General features: G+C 41.0%; 1 protein-coding gene across 3 annotated transcripts in view; it reads left to right on the top strand.

The window, feature by feature from the left end:
• Positions 1-22780, top strand: part of DAAM2 (dishevelled associated activator of morphogenesis 2) — a 202449-nt gene that overhangs the window by 167955 nt on the left and 11714 nt on the right. For all 3 annotated transcript variants that reach the window (XM_005483109.4, XM_014264360.3, XM_074537224.1), the window contains 8 exons: positions 864-970; positions 9793-9877; positions 11391-11497; positions 12198-12286; positions 13032-13200; positions 15018-15125; positions 16537-16597; positions 20172-20303. In XM_005483109.4, the coding sequence (XP_005483166.2) occupies positions 864-970; positions 9793-9877; positions 11391-11497; positions 12198-12286; positions 13032-13200; positions 15018-15125; positions 16537-16597; positions 20172-20303 (858 nt within the window). The remainder of the gene's footprint in view (positions 1-863; positions 971-9792; positions 9878-11390; positions 11498-12197; positions 12287-13031; positions 13201-15017; positions 15126-16536; positions 16598-20171; positions 20304-22780) is intronic.

Below are 22780 nucleotides of genomic sequence, written 5' to 3'. Positions count from 1 at the left end.
TGCTTATTTGATGGGTGCATTCAAAGCTATATTATACTGATAAATCTCAAAATCTCAAGGCCTGACAATATGGATATGTCATGAAAGGGCATTTTATAAATAGTTCCTGCAGCAGTTAGCTGAGAAAATAAAAACTTGATGGCCAGACTGAGTTTGCAGATATTTTATCTCTGTGTGCTATGACAAATGTTCTGGACTGCATTTTCAAGTACTTTACAGGTGATGAGTATGGTAATGGGGTTACACAGACAACTTTGCAAAGGGGTGATTTCTGAATGATTAAATGTATTCATTAGTTTTTAAAAGAGAAGATAGTTTAAATGCAAATTTTTACCATTTTTAGTAAGATATATTTAGTAAGATAAATGCCATCATGCTCTACTATTTACATCTCTCATATAATACGGATCGGTCAGGTCCAATGGCAGCCATAAGACATAACAGAGGGGGTTTTGTTGCTTGTGCTGCAGCCTTTCAAGAATGCTGTGTAACCCCTAGAGGAGGCATCTACTGAAGGATATGCTGTGACACCAGTGATCTTCTTCATAATGTGCCTGATTCTCCTATCACGCCAATTTTTCACATTAACATAATGGAATTGTTGGTAGAGTGAGTCCAATAGGTCAGAATCAGGTCCAGTATTTGGCATCAAAGATGAGTTTATAGATGTTAATGAATTATTTCTGTTTGTCCAGTAACACAGGATCTACCCGAATGCTTTCTGCTTTTGTCTCCTTTTCTTATCATGTGGGTGGATTTTTCCAGGTTGGGATGGGTTTGTTCATTACACTGAGCTAGGTCTGTCAGTCTTGAGTGAGAAACACAATACTGATTGTTTTCCCTCCCTTTTGAAATACATGCAGAAAGAGATGGGCTCAACAGAAGACCTCTACCTCTCCACACGAAAGGTGAAAGAGCTCTCTGTGATTGATGGCCGGAGGGCCCAGAATTGTGTCATTCTCCTTTCCAAGTAAGTGTGCTCACAGGGTATGCCATGATCAATGCAGAGGCAAGAGGGGGTGAATTTAAACAAATGGATATGTTTCTTTTCCCAACTAGACCTGCTGTTTAATACCTGCAGAGCCTCAGATAAACCTCTCTTACGGTGTCATAAAAGGACGTTTCTCATACATGTTATCTCACTTAATAAAAATATCCACACACATATTTCATGTGTCAAACAGGAGGGCAGCAGCTTCTATCAGAAGACTCATCATCAGAAAGTGATCAGTACTCACTGGTAGATGAAAGCAGCTCTTTGGCAGTGCTTGCACTTCACTATAAGTAATGTGTCCCGCATGTTCTATTTCTGTCATTTGTCTCTGTTCTGTGTGTTTCTTTCTAAATATTGCTCTGACCATCTCCCTGGAACAGAGCAGAACTGAGTGTGATGCTCATTTTGGACTTGTGGCGACAACAGTGGCAAACACAGGCATTCACATTCAAGACCTGAGATGAGCTCAGCTGGTTAGAGCATGGTGCTAATAACATCAAGGTTGTGGTTTAAATGCCTGTATGGGCCATTTACTAAAGAGTTGGACTCAGTGATCCTTGTGGGTCCCTTCCAAATCAGAAGTCTTCTATTTGTAAGTTATGTTTTTGAAGCCAAGAGTTACTCCTGTGTATTCCTATAATGAATAATGCATTCAAATGCACTGACATCAGGGCCCTTTTTTTTCATGCCTTTCTACCAACATAAGTGCTGCTTTGAGGTCTGTCACTATCAGATTTGTCAGACTCTGATCAAACTGAGAAAGTTGCCTTTCCTACCAGAGGAGGAGCAGCAAGACTGGAGACAAAACCTGACAAAACTGTGGCAGTACTGAGCAGCAAAAGTGTCTCATTGGGCGGTAGAAAATATGAGTTCATATGGATGGGAGGCTTGTCTGCTCTAGCAAGCTGATGGTTAAAGCAAGGTTGCAGCCAGACCACCAGGAATGGAGTGAGTTCTTTCCCTTGCTTAGTGAAACCTGTGGAGGCTCTCATTATGCTACTTGTGTGGCATTAGCCTGCATGTCAGCAGGACCCCCACCATCCAAACCTTCCCTGAGGAAAGGCTTACATTTCTCTCTCTGCAGCAGTTGCCGACACGTCTTTGCTGGTATTGGCAGCTGGCTGAGGCTGGGGCAGAGGCATGGGGAGGCATAAGGGCACCAGGATTTTCATGCTGTTTGACAGACCTACTGAATATGTCTGAGGTTCAGATTAACTCTGTAAACAGGTAGAACATTTCCTGGAAGTGGTAACATCATGTCTTCATTTGGCTGGGCTAAGGAGCATCCAGGAAGGTGGTCCATGACTTGGTATTGCACTAGATAATATTTTGTAAAAATCTTCTGTCTCCAAAAAAAAAGCAATCTGGACAGCAGCAATGCATGTTTTTCAACATTCACCTCCTCTGGTGTGCAAGTCTTGGCAATCTTACCTGAGAAGAATCCTCTCCATACCGATAGAGAGAAGGGGACAGTTTCTGTGTTTTGTCTTTCTTTTTGCTGCCTCCAGCAGCAAGGTCACTGAAGCATGAACCCTGCACGTCAAGATACATGGCATGTGTTCACTCCAGGTCTGCCATGAAGTTAGTGCAACTTTGAACTGCTAGTCTAGACTCAAACCAGAGGTGAAAGCTGTGTTTTATGACTGTCAGAGTCTTCACTAGGAAATATCCTGCTCTTATTGTTAGAATGTCTAACATGGAGGATAGAGATTTGGCAATTGTGATGTCCCTATGGAGCCTGCAAGTTTGCACTGTGCTCTGTTAACTTTGCTGCTGTGGTCTTGGAAACACCACCTGCCAGGGCCATCCCGCTGGCTTAGATAATATAATGTTTGTAACAGATAGTGTTACACACAGAATATCAGAAATATTGTTCAGGTTGGCCCAGGATTGGTATTCCTCCCCAAACTTCCCTTTTAAATGCAACCAGAAAAGCAAAAATCTTAGGGAACTCAAATAGCACCTTTACATTCTTGCCTCTTTTTTTGTAGTTTGCTGTTATATGGTTCTAATATTAAAGACAGGAATTGGGAGGAATGGCTTCAGACAATAGTTGAAAGGGCTTTATAACCCCTTTGCAGATTTTTTTCATACCCCATGTCTTCCTTCTTGAGGTTAGACCCTGAAGAAGAGACACTCCCAGCCAAATGATCCCTGCACTGCTCTGCCCTGCTGCCATGCACTTGCTGCTCCTGCAGCACAGCTCATACATGTGTATGGGGGTGTGCACTCACATGCAGTGAGAGGGGATTTAAAACTGAGGACAAACAAAAGGAGTTTCTGCAACCCGGAGCTGCAGCCCCAGATTTCATGTTGCCACAGTATCTGCCAACAACTGTTTCCAATTGACTTGTACAGTGCATATATCCCTGTAGTTTATTCCCCCTTTGTTTACACTAAACCATCATGTCCTTTAAAGTAAAATAGCTGCATGGGTTGGTTTTCTTTCCCTCCCCTACCCAAATGTTTTTGTTTTACTAACACTGTGTTAGAAGGGGTCAGGCAGAGCTCATATTTCATATGGTCCAACAAGCCAAAGCCTATCAAGAGTGAGAAATAGATGTCTCTTGCTTTCTTTTGCAGAGAGACTACCACATGGTAGGCTGAAAAAAGATGAAAATTGAATTGCTAGTTGATTTTTGCTGACATATAACAAATTCATAAACCCTCTTCCCCGATCTCATCTTTACTTCCATAAAAAGATATCTCTTTCAACTACTCGATAGTAGCATCTTTCAGTTTTCCTGAAAGGAAAGGATAAATTGTCCCTGTTTAATAGAGTCTGATGGATCTAAAACAAAGCTCTGTTGCATAGGCCATCTTCAAAGGCTTAAAAAGCATAAGATGAGTTTCTCTCACAGTACTTCTAGTAGGCCATAGTTCAACCAGGGCATGGAACCATCTGTTTGTATTCAGTTCAGGCAGCCACCAGCTTCAAATTTAGCTTTCTTAATGGTGTTTCAAACATATAGTTACTTTTGTCACACTGGAAATCTGCTATCTCTCATGAATTTCCTGATGTCTTCAGTTTCCTCCAGGCTGGAGTTTTGTTGTCAGACTTGTGTGGTCTGGAAGAGTCATCCCAGATCCCTATGTTTCCTTGCTTTCACCTGGCAGCTGGAAATTTTTCTGACCTCTCTCACCACTATGGCTTCTCACTGACTCCATTACTTAAGTAATTGATAATATTTTTGCTGCTCTGTTTTTGTAGTGTCATTTCTTTAAATGTTCTTTCAGAATATGCCCAAGATATATACTATTCACTGTCTTCCTCTGTGAAATGCTCTGGAGAGATTCAGTTCTTTGAGACATCTTGCTAGGAAGAAGGCTGAATGTATACTTATGGAACTTCTTTGTTCACATTATTTTGCATGATGTCCAGTGAAATAATTATGTCAGTGTTCTTCTGAATAATGTGATGAGTTTGTTATTTCTGTGGCTCAGTGAGTTGGCAGTAACCTTCTCAAGAGGCTGGAAACAGTAGGCATGCTAGCAAAATGTCATAAGATCAGTAGTAGCTGAAGGTAGAATCTGACTACACAAGAATAGTTTTAAATGTGAATGTGACATTAGACAGATACTAGCAGGCAGGTTTATCAAATATTTGGCTTTATCAATTCAAACATCGTTTGAAGTAAGGGAGAAGAAAAAAGGCTTGGGCAGAATTTCCAATGAGAATACGGAATACATGACTGTACCTCTTCAGTGCTTTTAAACTCTTTCAGTTGAGACATTAAGGGGGCAAGCTATTCAGCCAATGTCACTCTCTGTGTACCAGCTTTGCACTGCCCCAGTCCCTGTGTGCCTTTCTGCCATGGGACAATTCAGTGTTCACCCTTGTTTTAAGGTAAATTTGAAGCAGTATGATATTCTGGAGTAGAGATCATATCTTGATAAAGAAAAAACTGATTGGACTTAGCATTCCTGTTCCTCAGTGTGCTGTATTGAAAAACACTGGGCAGTAACCAGTGCCTGCTGGGTTCCCAGAGAGATTTTTTGGGTTTAAATAAAGGTCCACAATAAATGGCTTTACCTGGTATGCTGAGTATGATACTCCACAGCAAACTGAACACGTTTGTCAGTGCCTGCGTCTCCTATCTGAGATCACAACTAGGAACCTGAAGGTAGGGTTGCAATAAAAGATGAACCACTGCTTCACCAATGGTAATTCGGGGATTCCCATATTTGGTTCTGCTTTACTCTTCTTGGCTCAGAAAGATAATCATCCCCAGATTGTTCATGGAAGGTAACTGAGAATATTTGAATGCAAAGTTGCTTGGTTACTCATGAGCTTTTGCTGAAGGAGAACAAGAAAAGAAAAGCCAGTTTCTTTCTGTACTTGCCAGAATAGTTCCACAGTGATGTTCTGAAAAGGCACTGGTGGATATTTTTTCCCCCAGCGTGTTGATATAATGGTGTAAGATGTACCTGGTAAAATGTCCCAGCTGTTGTCCCACAAAAGAGAAAGCACTGTTGTCTTCACTTATGAGATGAGTGGGCAACTGGGATAAAGGGATGTGGGAAGAGTGGCTGCATCTCTCTGTCCTCTGGCTGAATGTGTAGTTAGACCAGCCTGCCTCCTGAATGCTGCTTCTGAGACGAGGCCTTTACAGGTTAGTGACAATCAGTATTCCCAAAACGTAGATATTGAAAAGCCTGCACTTTGGCACCTGTACAGAGCCTTAAGAGAGCTCAGGACTTAGAGAAGGCTTCTGACTCAGTCACAAAGTTTGGGAATGAATTAACTAGTAGCCTGTGTGAAATGACTTTGTGGAGATGGAGTATTCTGCAGTCACTAAAGCTAAGATTTGGGTGAGCTTTACTAACTGGCCTTAGGATGTAGTAAGTATCAATCAGTGCCTGTCACTGTCACAGCTGCTGTGGTGTTCCCAACAGATGCCAATATGACATTAGAGAGCTAGTATCTGTCTAATGTCATATTGGCATCTGTTGGGAACACCATAGTTCAGCAGGAGGCATAAAATGTCCTTGATACATGATAATCAGTCCTCTTCTCCAAGGTGAAAGGAACAGTGGGTCTGTGATCCCTGTGGTGTGGGAACTTAACACAGCTGAAAAACACCTCAATTTCTCTGTTAGTGGGAAAGTATGCTTCCTTCTCAAAAGCTAGGAAAGATCCAAGGAACAAGTCCATGATGTAACTCACTTTTTCCTTGGAGGGGGAGATGGTTAATGAGTGACAAGCATTTTGCTTTGATTCATAGGAGGGAGAAAGAGAGGAGGGAGGTTACTGTGAGTTAAATCAATGGGTATATTTAAGGAGAAAAAATGAGCGAGTGCTGGGTGTCTGTAAGGGAAGTTGATGTAAAACTGCAACATGTCTCCCAGGCATGTTCTGAGTAAGGCTGCCGGCGTTCTCCAAGGGGACGAAACAATAAACCACTTGATGTCTGCAAGTGAAGCTGGTGTTAAATCAGTCGAGGTGTCCTGGGGAGATTAGTGATGAATTACTCTGCAGAGTCAATAGAGATTATTTATGACGCCGGAGGGGATAGAGGGAGGCAGGCTAAGTACCATATCAGAAGTTATTTGGTACTTGTTGAGCTTTAACATTGCTTGAAGATGACTCAAGCAGTTGGACTTCCATATACTGCCACCAGATGTATGGGTGAGGGAAGGAGGAGGGAGCATTTTCAGTAAAGATCCTTTTCCTTCCTCATCTGGCCAGTGTCAGGCTCTTGTTGAACAAAAACAGGCAGTATCTGTGCTATGAGTGAATGTGCTGCAGCTGAGCAAAGGGGCACTGTATTTTGTTCTGGTCACATTTACTTCCTATGTCGTGATTCCAGGATACGTGATTTCGAGAAGTGTAAGGCAGAGGGAATACAGCTTGAATTCTATGCTGTTCCAAATTGAGTTACCTCCAGCAGCTGGAGGAAGAGTGCCTGGATCTGCAAAGCTTGTAAGAAAGTCATTGCAGCTTTCCAATAGATACCAAAATGTAATTTCTGTAGGGTAAATTTTTGGGCCATAATTCCACTTTAATTTTGCTCTCTCATATGAGTTTTAGGCACTGAGGGATGCCTCCTTTCAGTTTTAAATGGAAAGATTTTACACATCTGCTTTAGGTTCTTCTTTAATCAGTTCACCTGCTTCTGTTTAAAAGCATCACATCTGTTTCACATTACTGCTGGCCATCTTTAAGATCTGCTACATGGCTGGGCACGAGTTTTGAAAATACAAGAAGAATCACTTGATTAACAATTCTTTGGCTCCTTATTCAGACAGTTTTAAATGGGAAGATCTGTGTTTTGTGTCACTGTTGCTTTTGAAAGGCATCCTGCCCCAGAAGAAGAACAAACCCATTTTGGAAGAGTAAGATTGTTCTGCTGTAAATCCTTCCGTACTAGTAATTAGATTGGTAATAATCTAGGATGCACACCTGCAGGCACCATGACCCTGTTGCAGTCCTGTAAATGACCAAGTTAAACTGCTTCTCAGCAGGGGACTGGCAAGCTTTCTGCTTCTCTCTGCTGTGGGCTAAACCATTCAAACCAGATGTTTTTCTGCTGATGGCTGGCGGGGCACAGAATCATCCAAGAAATCAAAGTGTTTGTATAATTCTCTGTCCTCGGGGCTCTTAATTATTTTTGAGCAGAAGATGTTTTCAAGTGTATTTAATGCTGATGAATGGCAGCAAACAGAAGAGCTTGGAATCCTTGGGCTTCTGGACAGAACAGCAAGATCAGTGGTCATATATGCAACACTGTTGTGTTGCTGTACCTCAAACCTCTTTATTTGGTCCTGTTTACAGCATCCCCAAATACACACAGAGGTACTTCCTCTGTGTAATAGGTGGTCAGTGAGTAATTGCTCGAGTTACTTGCGTGGAAAACACATGAAAACTCACCCTCATTCTTTGTAAACTGTGAAAGTAGCAACAAAACCCTTCCACCCTGGTGATAATGGGTTGCTTTATTTCATTCCCTCTCACAGACTGTGTGCCTGTGTTACAAGTCTAATCTGCAGACAGCAGCTTCTGAAAAATGCAAAGGTGCTCTCTAAAGGAAAAATAATCAACAAAATGGAGCACTTTAAAAACTTCAGGCACTGAATTGTTAGGGCACGTGTGTATGTATCTCCTAGGGACCAGGCCGACAGCCACCGGTTTTAGCCCTTCTCTGGTCACAGTGTTTGATCAGTTCAGAGTCACATAGCCATGGCCATTACGATTCACTGTTTAAGCCAAAAGTAACCCTTACACTTTCTGATTGAGGCTGTAGATCTTTATGCAGAACCTCATGTACTGAAGTTTGTTTTTTTCATCCAGTATCAAACTAATAACCTAATAAAAAGTAAGAAGTTTCCAACCTTTCCATTGTAAAACTATTAATCCTTATATCTCATTTGAGCATGGCCCAATTATGAAGCTTTTCTGGATATCCAGTTCTTTATCTTGCTTAGCTGGTATCAGTTTTCTCTCCTTGTGGAAAGATTGCATGATGACCAGCTTGGAACACAATAAGAGAAATTAGTTCAGAGATGTAACACTTACAAGATTTCAAATGTCTGTTGATTCATATTTTATTTTCCAGCTGTTGGTTATATTGGGCAATATTAAAATATTTTAAGTGTCTTTAGTAATATTTCCTGTCTATTAAAAAAAAAGCTTTTTCTTTTGCTTTTACCATGTTTTTCCAAAACTGTGATTCTATCCAAATGCTAATGGCAATATGAAATTTCAACATGGAACTTCTTAGCACTGAAGACTAAAACATTTTGCTTCATGCATCAGCCTGTCTCTTATTTATATTTGCATTTTCTCTTTCTACTGTTAATTAATTGATAGTAAAAAGTCCATGGAGACTGTAGACTTCACTCTTCAAATATTTCTTTTTACACTCTACTGTTTCAGTCCCAAAACTGAGATTTTCTTGTGAATAGCTTTTCCTTTATGGTTCACTTCAGTATTTCCTACTCTCCTGAAATGACTGAGTATCATGGGTTGGGGTTGGTGCATTTCTTTGTTGCCATCTGCTCTGAGAACAACCAAGTTCATTTCAGGTATCCATCAAGCAACATCTTGGTAATGACAAATTTTGACGACTCCTGATCTGTCCCGAATTTCAAGTGGACCTTGAGACTTCTTTTCTTTATTGATTCTTGGTTCAGTTGTAGCTGATGACTCCTGCTCATTGTACACAGGAGTAGATGGTAAGGAGAGTGTGCTCTCTGTTACCTCAGATAACATTAAAAAACTCTTGTTTTCAGAGCTTTTTTCATGATATGAAACATGGTTTTGCAGATGCTCTCTGTTCCTATGTCATCTGTCATTGCTGACAAAGTGAATTACCTAGCACAAGCAGTTTTCTTGCAAGAAAACTCTTTCTCAGTAAGGGAGTTTTCAGTCTCATTATTTGGTACTCTGGGAGATGCTTTAATATTCACAAGTCAGGATGTTACATGAGCTCACAGTCAGAAGTCACATGGGCATGAAGGGTTTTACTATAGCAAAAGAACTTAATAAGGAAGGTGTCTGGTATGGGGGAGCTTGGAAGTACTTTTGAGCTATGAGGGCTTGATTGTTATTAATCACTGTCTGATTTTTGATGTGTGTTTGATTAGCTGAAGAGGATAAAAGTATATTATCCATAAAACCTCTGTGTTTAGAACTGATTTATTCCTCTTTCTGAATATTCTAGAATAGCAACGTCACAGTAGAGCTTGCTGTGGTTGTTTCATGCCTGTTTGGTGCAGCGTTTCAGGCTTCCTACTTTGTGAATTGTCAGAGTCACTTAAGCTTTGCACTAATGGCACAATGCTGATACTTTTGAAAGGTTGAAGCTGTCTAATGAAGAAATCAGGCAAGCAATCTTGAAGATGGATGAACAAGAAGACCTAGCAAAAGATATGCTTGAGCAGGTGAGAAAGATAAAAGTTGGGTATAACTTATGTTTAGGTCCTTCACTGCCTTTTCTCAAGTGGATTTGCATACTGGCACTGCTGTTTTTCTGCAGATGAGAACTTGTCTCTGTCATGTCAGTGGAGCTGCACAGGAGAGCATGAGAAAAGTATTTTTACCAATGTTGTTGTGTATACCTCTGTCATGTAACTGTTTCTCTTCTTGGTACAATATTTGCATGATTACAGGTGGTATGAGGTTTCTTTTTATGTCTTCTCTATTCCATAATTTTTCTCATCTCTACTTTTTCCTGCTGATTATTTATTATTGCTGTTGTTTTTCTTTTCTCTTTTCTTTTTCTTCATCTCCCTTCTTTACCTGCCTTTTCTATTGGGAAGTGTCAGGAACCAGGCCATGTAGGTCAATGATTAGAGCCAGGACTAGAAGGGATCTCACAGGAATGTTAGAAGGGGAGCCAGATACTTCCATCCCCAGCACCTGGTTGGCTGTATAACTTGTGAGGAAAAACCCCCACAATTAAACCATAATTGCCCAATTTCCATTTATAGAAGGTGAGAGACGCTGCTTTGACCAAAGAAACATGTGATAGAGTTCCTTAGGAGTGTGCAAAACATTATAATTATGAACTGTCTCATAAATGTGATTCCTTCTTTCTGGGCAGTCAGTGTTTAATCATGAACCAAAAGCTTTTCCATTTTGGAAATTTGTAGCCCACTTGTCATGTTATTTGAATGACCACAGCTGTTCCAGAATTCACTGAAAGCTCCTGATGCACCACACCTTTGAATATCACATATTTGCAGAGTGCAATAAAGTATTAGCAAGTGGTAAAGGGCAGAGTGCTTCATATGCCTTGTGATTGGGTTTTGTGGGTGTGAGCTGAGGCTGTGTGCAGGGCAGTATTTGTAACCATACTAAAGCACAGCTACCACCAGTTCTGTCAAAAGTCTGTCCAAGCACAAGCTTTAAGGTCAGCATATGAATAGCAGCCAGTGTCAGACACATATCCAGTTGTTTGGTTATTGTTTATTGTTTCAGCAGTGTAGGGCATACCCGAGAGAGATAGATGAGGCTTTGTGTGTACGATAGGCACGATGGGTACTTCACTGTGTTTGGGACACATCCTGCTCTTGTTTGCACCAATCTAAACTCCAAGCAGTGCTGTGGGAATCAAGTTCTCTCTGTACTTCCCCTTGGGTAAGTTGCAGTAGCACTTGGCCTTTAGGATTTTGAAATGGGAAATTCCCCATAGAATTAAAAATGAATCTTAATGGGGTCAGTGAAGGATAAAGACAGAACAGCAAGCAAAGGTTTAGAAGAGGTCAGTTTTGTAGACACAGCTGCACTTTTTTGAAGTTATGGTCACACGGCTGAGTCAATGTAATGCTTCCCAGTGGTAGCAGAGAAATCTGAGGGCTCTCACTGCACCAGGGTTTGTTTGTGCTCCTCTGTCCCCCTCTCATTTTCCTTGGATCTCACTTCTCAGTGTTTGGTTTGTGTCTCTCACTCTAGCTACTGAAGTTTGTTCCTGAAAAGAGCGATACTGACCTGTTGGAGGAGCACAAACACGAAATCGAGCGCATGGCCCGGGCGGATCGTTTCCTCTTCGAAATGAGCAGGTCTGTTTGGTACATTACAGGAGAGTGCACGCAGGACTTCTTGGAAGCAGCTGTAATTGTTATTGAAAATCGATCATCTGGCACTGTGGGGAATGTGCAAGATTGAGGGCCAGCATTATACCCTGTGTTTGCCAGAAGCCTGTGAATGTTACAAATATTTCTATTCATGACACAAACTTTATTGACAAGAAGCACTCTCTGTGCATAAGGGTCTGTGCCCTGACAACAGGCAGAAACCTGCCTCCTCTGCCTAAATTTGTTCACAAAAAGGAATGCAGATACAAGTGTCAGATGTAGTGTAGCCAGGGGTCAAGATTTCATATAGATCCCTTTTTCTGTTAAGCTATCTCATCTCCTCATCCTCTGACTCTCTTTCTTGTTACAACTTTGCTACACCCCTGATAAGGATTAACATTTTGTTCTGCTAATGAAGGTGTAGCTGGCATCTACTATGAATATATTATGAATATAGTGGGAATTCTTCCAGCTCCTTTTCAGTTGAGAGCAAAACGTGACTTGAGGTCCATAATTTTCATAACAAGGTTGATTATGTAGTGTTATCTGTTTGAACTATGTCCATAATCCCATGCCTTGGCTTCATGATACTGAACATCCAACCATTGGATTATGTGGAGAGCATACTGGCCCTGGACTTCAAGAGTTCCAGTTAATTGTTGGCTTTCCTCTGCCCTGCATGCAGGATTGACCACTACCAGCAGCGGCTGCAAGCATTATTCTTTAAGAAGAAGTTTCCAGAGAGGCTGGCAGAAGCAAAACCAAAAGTGGAAGGTATGGTTAATAAAGCTTTTTCTAAGAGTTGGGTAGAGGGGTAGGGAAGGTCAAGAGAGGCTTGTCTTCATGCACGCTGTGTTTGTAGAGCCAGTGAGCCCAAGGTGTGTCGTATCTTAAGAAATAAGTTCTGTCTGACATTCTTCTTTCTCACCCACTGAGTTAATAAAGTCTGTTTCATGATTGTTACACTGTAAATATGACCTGACAAATATGACAGCATGCTGTCAAGCTGTGCTGAGCTGCCAAAAACTTTCATAGCCTTTCTGTGCAGGTCAGCCCTCCCTTCTCACCCTCAGGTCCTTGCACCTTCCCTCTTTAAATGGCACTTGAATAGATACTTCAGGACACTGATGGTCTGGGAATGTGTAACCTAGAAGCAGGGGAGGTGTGTACCACCCCTTATTATTATTATTATTACAGAGTACAAGTGAGTGTATTCTACTCTACATTTTCAGAAGAGCTCAAGCCTTCCCTCTGTTCTCACTGGCTATGCTTTTAGAATGTGAGGTAACAGGAGAACAGCCTTGCTTCTATGTTGAAAGGAGCTTCCTACAAGTTTGATGTAGTGCATTTTCCTTCCAGTTGTCCTCATTCTGGGTGTATGTGGGTGCAGGAAGGACAGCACAGAGTTGCAGCAGTTGCTATGCAAATGCTATTCAGGGTATTTCAAATTATGGGCCCCCAGCATGCTAAAAATCGCCACTGTGCAATAACTTGTTCTTCTTTTTTCTGTCTCTTTAAGCCATTCTTCTGGCATCCAAAGAACTCGTCCGAAGCAAGCGTTTGAGGCAACTCCTGGAGGTAGTTCTTGCCTTTGGGAATTACATGAACAAGGGCCAAAGGGGAAGCGCTTATGGCTTCAAAGTCTCCAGCCTGAACAAAATTGCGGACACCAAATCCAGCATAGACAGGTGGGGTGAAAGGCCATAAATACATTGGTAACTGTGCTGCTGCATGTCTTAGCATAGTAGTGAAAATGGGTTTTTGTTTGGTTTTTGCTCTGTAGACAATTGGAAATTGTGTCTTATTTGCCATTTAAGTAGTGCTTTTCACTCTCAAAGATTCTGCAGCAATTAAGATCAGCTATTAACACAGCAACCAAATTCTACTGTTTCTCTGGGTTGCGCACATCTGCTGTTGGAGTGTGTTTCTGCAACCTTATGCATAGATGACAAAATGTATTTCACAAAAACTGAAATAAGTTTAGGGAGGAGGAGGATTTCCATGGAATTTTCTCTTTCTACCAAAGTTTTATGGCCATGGTTTTGCAAAAATAGAAAACATGAAAAAAATAATTGAGCACAATTTTATGTCTCCTGTGAAACAGGGTGTATATTTCTGAGGCAGGACTGTCACAAACATTTTCTCTATGTATACCACTAATGAAACTGTAAGGCATAACTCCAAGAGACTCATCCTGGTTGTATCTAGGGCAGATAAGGAAAACAGCTGGTTTTGGAATGTGGAGTTTACTGTTCATTTACATGGACTGCAGGTCTCTATAGTCACTCTGTGTTTTTCTCCATATCCCTATACTGGTCCTGGAAATTATTCCAGCTGCGACTGGAATAATGACTTCTCAACTATAGCAGCACTAAGGTTTTCCTTGGAGGAAGGAAACTCCTTGGAGTAAGAACCTTGCAGGTTCCTTGAATTCAGTTTAGTTCCTTCAAGGAACTAAAATTCCTTGAATGTTAAGACCTGCTGAGACCATAGTTGTGGTTAAATTACTTCAGGCTGTGACAGAATGAATGATGGCAGTAAAATATTATAAGAAATTCATCCCTACCTAATAGACTTTGAACTAACAGAGTACTGTTCTGACTACCAAAATATCCTTTTCTATGTTCCAAGGCTAACAGTTGTATAGCAAATGCTGAACTCTTTTTTGCCTTAATGTAGCTTGACCTAATTTTTCCATATATTAGATGTCCTGTGCAGATTCTGTTCCCTCACCAGTTCCCAGCTCCAAGGCTCCAGTCTGAGTGAAGCAATGGCCATCTGCTATCTTCCCTGTCAGTTAACCACATAACACCCACCCAAAGAAGCTGTTATGGCTGTCTGTTCTCTTTACATGCAGAATTTCTTGTTTACTTTACAAATTTCCTTAAACCCTCTCCTGCATCCTTCATACAACTCAATTCCATCTGCTCCTACTTGGGCTGCCATTGGTTTTACATTAGTGAGCTTGACCACTATACATAAGCTCAGCTGTTTCATTACTGCAGTAGTTTGTTTGCAACTTTTCCAATCTTCAAGAACTTTTTTCTCTTCTTAATCAACTCTGGGTTTTTTTTCCCCACATTGCCTCTGAGGACAGCTTGCTTCTCCCTTAAAAGTTAATGTCCCTTTAGTACTATTAGTTGTTTATTCTCTGAAGTATCTGGTGACAAATATTATACAGTGTTATGCAATTTTCTTTTCTATTACACCATCTACACACATGGATGGAAGCATGCTGGTGTTCCCAGAATAAATTAGGATACATTATATTGCTTGAGGTTTTAGGAAGGATGGTTCATAAAGGACTAATCCATTTCAATCTTTTGCATTTTTCTTTCAGTAGCACAGCTGCTAACTGCTGACACATTGTTTATTTTGTTCAAACAAGCATATTTCCTACCCAAATATTTTTGACTGATTTGTCACAATCCTTTCACCATCCTTTCCTTCTCATGATCGTCTTCCCTCTCATTTCTACCTTTTGTTTTTGTTTTGTTTTCTTTAGGAACATTACACTCTTGCACTACCTAATTATGATCTTTGAAAAGAATTATCCAGATATCCTAGATATCCAGTCTGAGTTGCAACATCTTCCAGAAGCAGCAAAAGTCAAGTAAGTCCATGCTATTTCTTCTCAGAGCTGGAGTTCCCAGTGATTTCTGTTAACTTAGTTGTCATAATTTTTTTTAACTTGTGTCTTCCAAATCCGTGGCCAGCCTTAGAGTCGTAATGCCTTTGTTGTACATAACTGAACTGATAGCTTAACTTAGAATTTCCTATATTTACTTTATTTCTGAATCAGACTTTCTAACTAGGCTGGCTGTTGCTTGTGATTCATCCACCATATTCTATGGTTGTTCATCTAAGTGTGCTATTTTTTCTGGGTAATTACAGGTTTGTTTCTAAGATAGGGTCAGTTAGGCACAGAGGCTACAGTAAATCTTTTTCAGGAAGACTGTTCAAACTTTTGCACATATCAGTCTTGCACAGAAATATGGAAAGCATCATATTTTTGCAAAAAAGTCAATGGTCCATTTCTGGAAGTGTTTGTGAAAAATGAATACAGAAGCCAGCCCCCAAAATACAAACTTTTTTTTCTCGCTTTCCAAAGCACTGCTCAAAAAATATTACACATAATATTTACCCACACCTGATTCTTCATGTAAGGAACTAGTCCAACTAATGAAAGACAAGTGAAAAATTAATGTATTTTCACACTTAAAAGTCATTCATTAAAGCTTTAGTGGTGTTTGTGAGATGTTAGCTACTGCTCCCCAGAAATTTGGAGGGGATGCCTGCTGACTCACAAATAGGTACTCACTAGTTATCTGGAAATTAGAGACTTATTTTTCTCACAAGTCCCAGAAAAAAAAGAACTCACATTTATATATGATGAGCAGACATTCAGTGTAACATTTGTATCTAGGGAAGCATGTATGAACATTAACAGTACATTTCTGTGCTCAGTTACAGTGTAAGCTGGCCCAGACTACCATATGGTGGAAGTGCAGATGGGAAAAACAATGTTTGAACTGTGAGGGAGAAAAACCAAATCACATGTAAATGTACTGCTAATGGGATTTAGTAGTTATGTGGTGTAAGAATCATATGTAGAGATAATCTGAGACTGCAGTGATGTGTGTGCTAAAGCTGTGCTCCTTGCTGGTGTTTCAGCTGATCTCTGCAAGCTGGCTGTGGGGCGTACGCTCCTGGCTGAAGGGTCAGGCACAGCTTGCAGGGCAGATGTTCTGAGGGCAGCCTACCCCTTCCTTCCCAGGAAAATCCAAGTTTTCAGTGTGACCACAGGCAAGCAGGGTCTGCCTCCTTTTACATCTTACGTACAAAAGTAGCACAGAGCATCAATAGATCCCCTTCCCCTCATTCCGAGTCATCTGGCATGGCTGGTGCCAGAGGCCGGATCCCAGACGTGATGGACCAGTGGTCTGTGCTGCTGCACAGTTCCTGTACCCCTGAGTAACACTGCTCTTTTTGTTTTATCTGCTCTGCCTCTGTCTCCTGTGCAGCCTGGTAGAGCTGGAGAAGGAAGTCAACAACATAAAGACTGGATTGAAAGCTGTTGAAACTGTAAGTATCTGAAGGTTTCCAAAGTGCCACACTTACAATATCTCTCTCAGAATCAGGGGCAGTATATATTTTATGATAAGATAAAGTGGGCTTTCTTTTTTCATTCCTTTCCATTCCATTCCAGAATGCATTAACCAAGAAAAAACAAATAAAAGCTTCTCATGTGGAGCTCCTGCTGATGATCTTAGCAGAGTTAAGGCTAATGAAAAGCTTGTTTGATCTCAACCTGGAAAGTAAAAGGACAGTTTGAAAAGTGGCATGGACTGAAAGAAGAAATAAAATTCATGCTCTTTCTTACTGAGGGATGGATGGCTGCTGAGCAAGTGTTTCACATGGCTCTTGGAGTAGTAGTAAGCAGGTAGTGCTCTGTTATATGCAACCCTATCTTCTACCCTAAGCACTCCTTGGGAAGGCAAAGGGAAGGTTGTTCATTTTAACAACCAGTTAAAAATGAAGCAGCTAAGCTGGCAAGCAAAGCAACAGTGGTAGAATTTTTCCTGCTACTAATGAAAGCTGGTTGTTGGAAATTGCATTGGGTGATTTCTGTGCAAGGATTACCTGTTTACAAGGGACTAACACAGGACCCTTCAGTCCTTCTCACTCACCATGAGACAAGACAGTGATGAGTTCATTTTTCTTTCACGTGACCTGAATTTGCTTTTGCCTCTGGGATAGAGGAAGGTATCTTTGTCCTGTCAGTGGCCCCCAGGCTGTCTGGCTGTTGCCAGCAGTTCATTGTGTAATTAAACTGTGAAGAAAAACCCCCAAATCTTCCCAAGCTTATTTCTGGATTGTTGGGGTAAGGGAGAATGCAGCAATGAGAAGAAATACTGCTCCATACATGGGGTACAGTGTAAAGGGAAGGCTGACATGGAGTTCATGACATGAAGAGAAGCCCAGTTTTTGGCTGGGACAGACAATTCCCCCCCTTTGAAATGTGAGTAGCTAACTCTGTTTTGCTTTCTTTCATGAGATTATTTGTCCTTTTGCCTTGACAGCTGATTTTTTTTCTCTTTTCCATACATGGGTTCCATGGGCAACCTCTCCTTCCCATACAATCACCATCTTCCTGCCTCAGTCTTCTTCCTGCCATGGTATTTTTCTTCTGAGGCTGCCAGCACCTCCCAGTCTGCTTGCTCAGTCCGTGGTTTTCTGGCGTGTAAAAAGCAGCACTGTAGCAACAATAGAAGATCACTGTCAGGTGGAAGGGGGAGGAGGGGAAGGTGTGATTCTTGATTCTCTTCCAGTGTGTTCTCACCACAGCTTTGGCTCCAGTGACTGGTGTTTCTTCAAGGCCCCTTAAGAATAGAAAGCTAAAAATAGTTTCACAGTCAGATGTTCTTAAAGGTACTACGAACCATTTGGCTCCCTGGATTTGCAGCTCACTTCTATGTAAAAATAAGATGCATTCATTTTCAAGACATTCATACAGCTGTTGCCTTTGTGTAGAATGCTTCCAGAAGGACAGATAAGTAATGGAAGGGAACTTTGTCAGCAGAGCCCTTCTCTCACACAGCAAGAAGATCATAACCACCACTTGAGAAATTACTCCCATGGCTGAATCATTTCATTCCTCTTGAGAATCAGCAGCCCAGCCCACCAGGGCCAGGTCCAGCCTCTGTTGTGCTACTATGATTAGTAGAGACCATTTCCAGAAGATCCAGAGGAATTTATTTTTCTGTGGTGTCACTCTCTGGCTGATTACATAGTCATACTGGTTGCTTGTGTGGGTTTAAAGCTTTCTTGCATTTTGAGGTTATTATTCTGCAAGTAAGAACTGAATTTGAAATTGAAGAGCCGACCACTTAATCTTGATTTTCCTTTGAAAAACCCTGCTCTCAAGTAGTAGTCACAAATGCCATAGCTTTCAAGGAGAGTAAGATGACAGAATTGTTATACTCACCTGCCAGAGAAAGGGGGAAGGAGAGAGTGGAGCAACTTTCAGCTAAAGTAAGCTTCAAAATTAGAATGGAAGAGAGTGGCTGAAAAAAAAAATATTCTTAGAAGCATGTGAAGTGATATTTCTTGTATTTGTAAGGTTCATTTAAACGTGATTGTAACAGACAAAGTTCACTGCAAAGTGATGTACTGAGCAGTGCTCCCAGGACTGTCCCTTGTGATCTGTTAGGAAACCAGGAAAAGAGAATTTAATGCAAAGCAGGGGAAGTAGCACTTCTTTATTGTGGGCTTTCTCTGGCCACCTCCACATTGCCTTTGCCGCCCCTTTTCTCCTTTGTGGTCTTTCCGTGTGCTGGTTGCATTCTTTTTTTTCCAACTCACGCCAGACCAAAAGATATATCATGTCAGATTTTAGTTTGTTGATGGCCAAAGTAGTTCTTGGCATTCAGCAGCACTGTGTGGAGCAAATCCCAAGATGTTTCTCAGCATAGGTGCTTACAAACTTACCCATAGGTGCTTATAAGCCTACCCACTCAGCTCTGTGAACTACTATTTTGATGAGCAGTTAACAGAGAGCACCCAACATGCATGGAGCTAGAGCTGCAGCCAGCACAAAAGTATTTTTTTTCCAAAGGGAACAGAGGGTCAGATCATAACTTGACCTGCTGCTTCATGCTGCTTTCCCTACAGAAAAAGTCAGGCTTTATCATTCCCACTGATTATTCAGCTGAGAATAAAGATGAGGCCCAGATTACATTTTCATTGTCCCCATGAGACTGTCAACAGCACACAAGCCAAGCACAGGCATGAGAGACATCCAATGTCACTATAAATTAGTCAGTTTGAGGAGCTCTGTAGCTCTCTCCATGTTTCAAGCATGATGATTAAAGTAAGGGAAGAGATAGCTATGGGTAATCTTGGCTTAAAACTAAAAAACTTGAGCCAGAAAGAAAGAATTTTGCTATCATATTTTTTCTTTTGTTAGGTAGCAGACAAATAGATCATTGTTTCCTATGATTTTATGTATCCTTTTTACTTTTACCATAACTCTTCTTAGCACAATAGCCCCAGTTTCTAACTCTGTCACTTTTATGACATCCAAGATAATGCTTAGGGTGCTAACAAATGTTGCACCTGGCATCTGTCTACTTGTCCTTCAGTGGAAGAACCAACTCTGATGTCTTTTTTGCTGTTCACCTGCTGCCTTTCAGAGAAATAAAGAGCGGATCTAGAACACATTTTCCTAAGTATACAGCATTTCGATTGACCATGGGAAGAGACGATGAAACAAAACTCACTATTAAAAATCCTAAAGTAACTTACTGCACAAAGCTTTTTATCACTTGTCATATTGCATAGGGGAAAAAAGTGCAGCACTTCATGTAGTTGATGCTTAAATTATAAAGTTGCTTTAGAAACTTAGCATGTTGATGGCTTTCTTGGGAGTGGTTGTAAATGAAACTGTAACCAGGACCTTCCTTCATCCCACCTTGACCTGCCCTCTCTCGCCTAAAAACTTCTGACTTAGTGAGAAAGTGCTTTCTAAGTTAGAGCTCTGGATGCATGTGGGAGCAGAGCATGCTCTGCAGTGAGTGAAACAGATGGACTTTCCTGCTGCTTTCCTCATCACTGAGGAATCTTTGACACTTGCCTGTCTCTATGTCTTCTCTTTCAGGAGCTGGATTATCAGAAGAGACGCATGCGAGAATCAGGGGACAGGTTTGTTCCTGTGATGAGTGATTTCATCACTGTGGCCAGTTTCAGCTTCTCAGAATTAGAAGACCTTCTCAACGAGGCTAGAGACAAGGTAAGATATTCCTTTTGCAGTGATTAGAGTTTCATCAGCTCAGTCAAAAGCCTGAATTAAACTGGAAGCAGTGATTTAAGGTGCTGGAACTGCTGTGAAAACTTAATAGAGACAGAAAATTGTTTAGGCTGAAGTTTCTTATTTTTTCTAATGTGGTCTATATCCATTTAGAACATATTTTAGGATTAAAAGAAGGATCATGTTCTTTCCCACTTCTTTCTAATCTTCCCTCACATTATTGTTGTGTGACATAGAATTGCAGTGGCAGTATCCTCCACAACAGGATACCACACCTTGCCACAGTGTGGAAGGGAATGCCCTTTAAACCATTGCTGAGAAAGGGGTCCTTTGTTAGTGATGGCGACTTCACATCTTTTTACCTTCTCCTTCTGACTGCATTCCACTTTTCTCATTCATCTGGGGACATCTGTGCTTTGTCTCTTTCCTTTAAAAATGTACCTGGTAGTTTGGTATCCTGGTTTCAGCTGGGATAGAGTTAATTTTCTTCTCAGTGGCTGGTACAGTGCTGCACCAGTTTGATCTTTTCCACTTCTCTGTTACTGGGTGTATTTCAGTACAAAGATAGAAATCCCAAACATGTGTGGTTTGTCTGAAGTTTTTGGTTTCTTCTTACATACCCAGAACCATGTGCATGTTTATTCTTCAGGTGCTGCTGCAGTCATTTTGTCCTTTCACTGTCTGCACTTCCATTTCCAATTGGTACACCTAAGGAGGTGCTTGTTCTTTGCTGGTGGCTGGAATCTGGCAGTAATCCCTCTGTCTCTCAGCTGAACAAGGAAGAATTTATGTGAAAAGATCATAAGCATATGAAAATGTTTAGAGAAGAGCAAGTTTTAAAGTAAATTATATGTAATGGCAAATCTGCCCTTGTTGGCTGGCATGCTAAAAGTGCTTGGCTATGTGAAGCAAAGGGGTTACTTCTTTTGGATTGAATTGTTTCCACTCTGGTGGCAGTCCTTTTAGTGTTAAAGGACCTATTGCATTACTAATGAAAGCTGTGCTGTTGGATCAGAAGACCTTAGACTTTGAAAATATAGACTGAGGATCTTGACAGTAAGACTCCTCATTCATCCAGTTCCTCTGCAGTAACGTTATTTTGTGATTCAAAAGCATTTCCTCACTGTGGAGATAAACTTGTTGATAGTGACTTGCAGCTGCAAATGCCAGAGCCACCAGCTGTCAGTGAGGGCTGCCCTGGCAAGCACCAGTGGGGCAGTAGCTATTGCAACACTCAGAGGGCAAAGCTGGGCAGTACGACACCACAAAAAACATTCTGGGGAGAATAACATGACTAATGTTTCATAGTATCATAGAATGGTTTGGATTGGAGGGGACCTTAAGGAAAGATCATCTAGTTCCAACGTCCTCCCCCCAGCCATGGGCAGGGACACCTCCCACTCGATTGGGTTGCTCAGAGCCCCCTCCACCCTGGCCTTGAACACTTCAATTTTTCATTGCTGTCATGTTGCTTGAGAAAATTCAAACTACTTTCAGTATAATAATGTTCACACTGGCTATCTAAGCACAAAAAAACCCTTTACTTTCTGTGACCCCACTAAATTTACTGAGAAAAGCTTGGTTTTCTATGGTCTGAGGCTTTTGTATTATGACTGGGTAAATTTTTCAATCTCATTATAGTTAGGCACACATTTCTGGAAAGATGCTTTGTCCATGGCTTAGACTGCACACTTTTGGTTTGGTGTTAAAGATGGTGGTGCTCCTTTCTTTTTGGCACACCAGGACAAAAACCCAATGCAGATTCTTTATAAGTTCAGTTGGGGGTTAAAAACCAGCAAGTGGTACATGTCCAGCACAGCAATGCAAGTTTCCTTGATCAGACACTTTCAGGAAAAATGCCGTTCTTTTGCTTTAAAAATAACCAGAGAAACTCCCTGCAGACTGAGCAGTATGTCTGGAAGTTGTTGTACGCTTTTTTAGACATAGCCAACATAAAGCACTCAACATAAAGAGATGTTTTATTTTAATGACTATAACATGCCTAGGAAATGTTACTCTACCTTCTCCTCACACACCCTTGCTATGTTTGAACACACACCATTCCAACTTTTGCTCAGCCTATGGCTTTGGTTCTTCCACTGGCAAAAAGCTGCCTTTGGACTCCAGTAAGGGAACTGTCTGTCCTTACCAGTGTTGAGCTATTTCTCATGTTTGCTTCATATTATTTTGGTCCTCTCTTCTTCCTCTTTTTCCTCTTTTCTTTCTTAAAAAAGGAAAAAAAAAAAAAAGGAAAAAGCTGGAAATTTTCAACAAACCAGATGTGCTTTGCAAAGCTTATAACATCTTCCAACCTCAATGGGCTCTCTGTGCTTGTTGAATCACAAGCTTTTTTCTTACCATGGAAACATAATGGAACTAGCCAATTAAAGGAAGAGAAGGACCAAGACATCTGATTATCCTGTTTTTTTTTTGATTTCTCAAAGCAAAGAAAATTGAGC

The sequence above is a fragment of the Zonotrichia albicollis genome, chromosome 3 (assembly GCF_047830755.1).
Source record: "Zonotrichia albicollis isolate bZonAlb1 chromosome 3, bZonAlb1.hap1, whole genome shotgun sequence".
Lineage (NCBI taxonomy): Eukaryota > Metazoa > Chordata > Aves > Passeriformes > Passerellidae > Zonotrichia > Zonotrichia albicollis.
The sequence above is the reverse complement of the archived record's forward strand: the minus strand, read 5'-3'. Positions and strand labels throughout refer to the sequence as shown.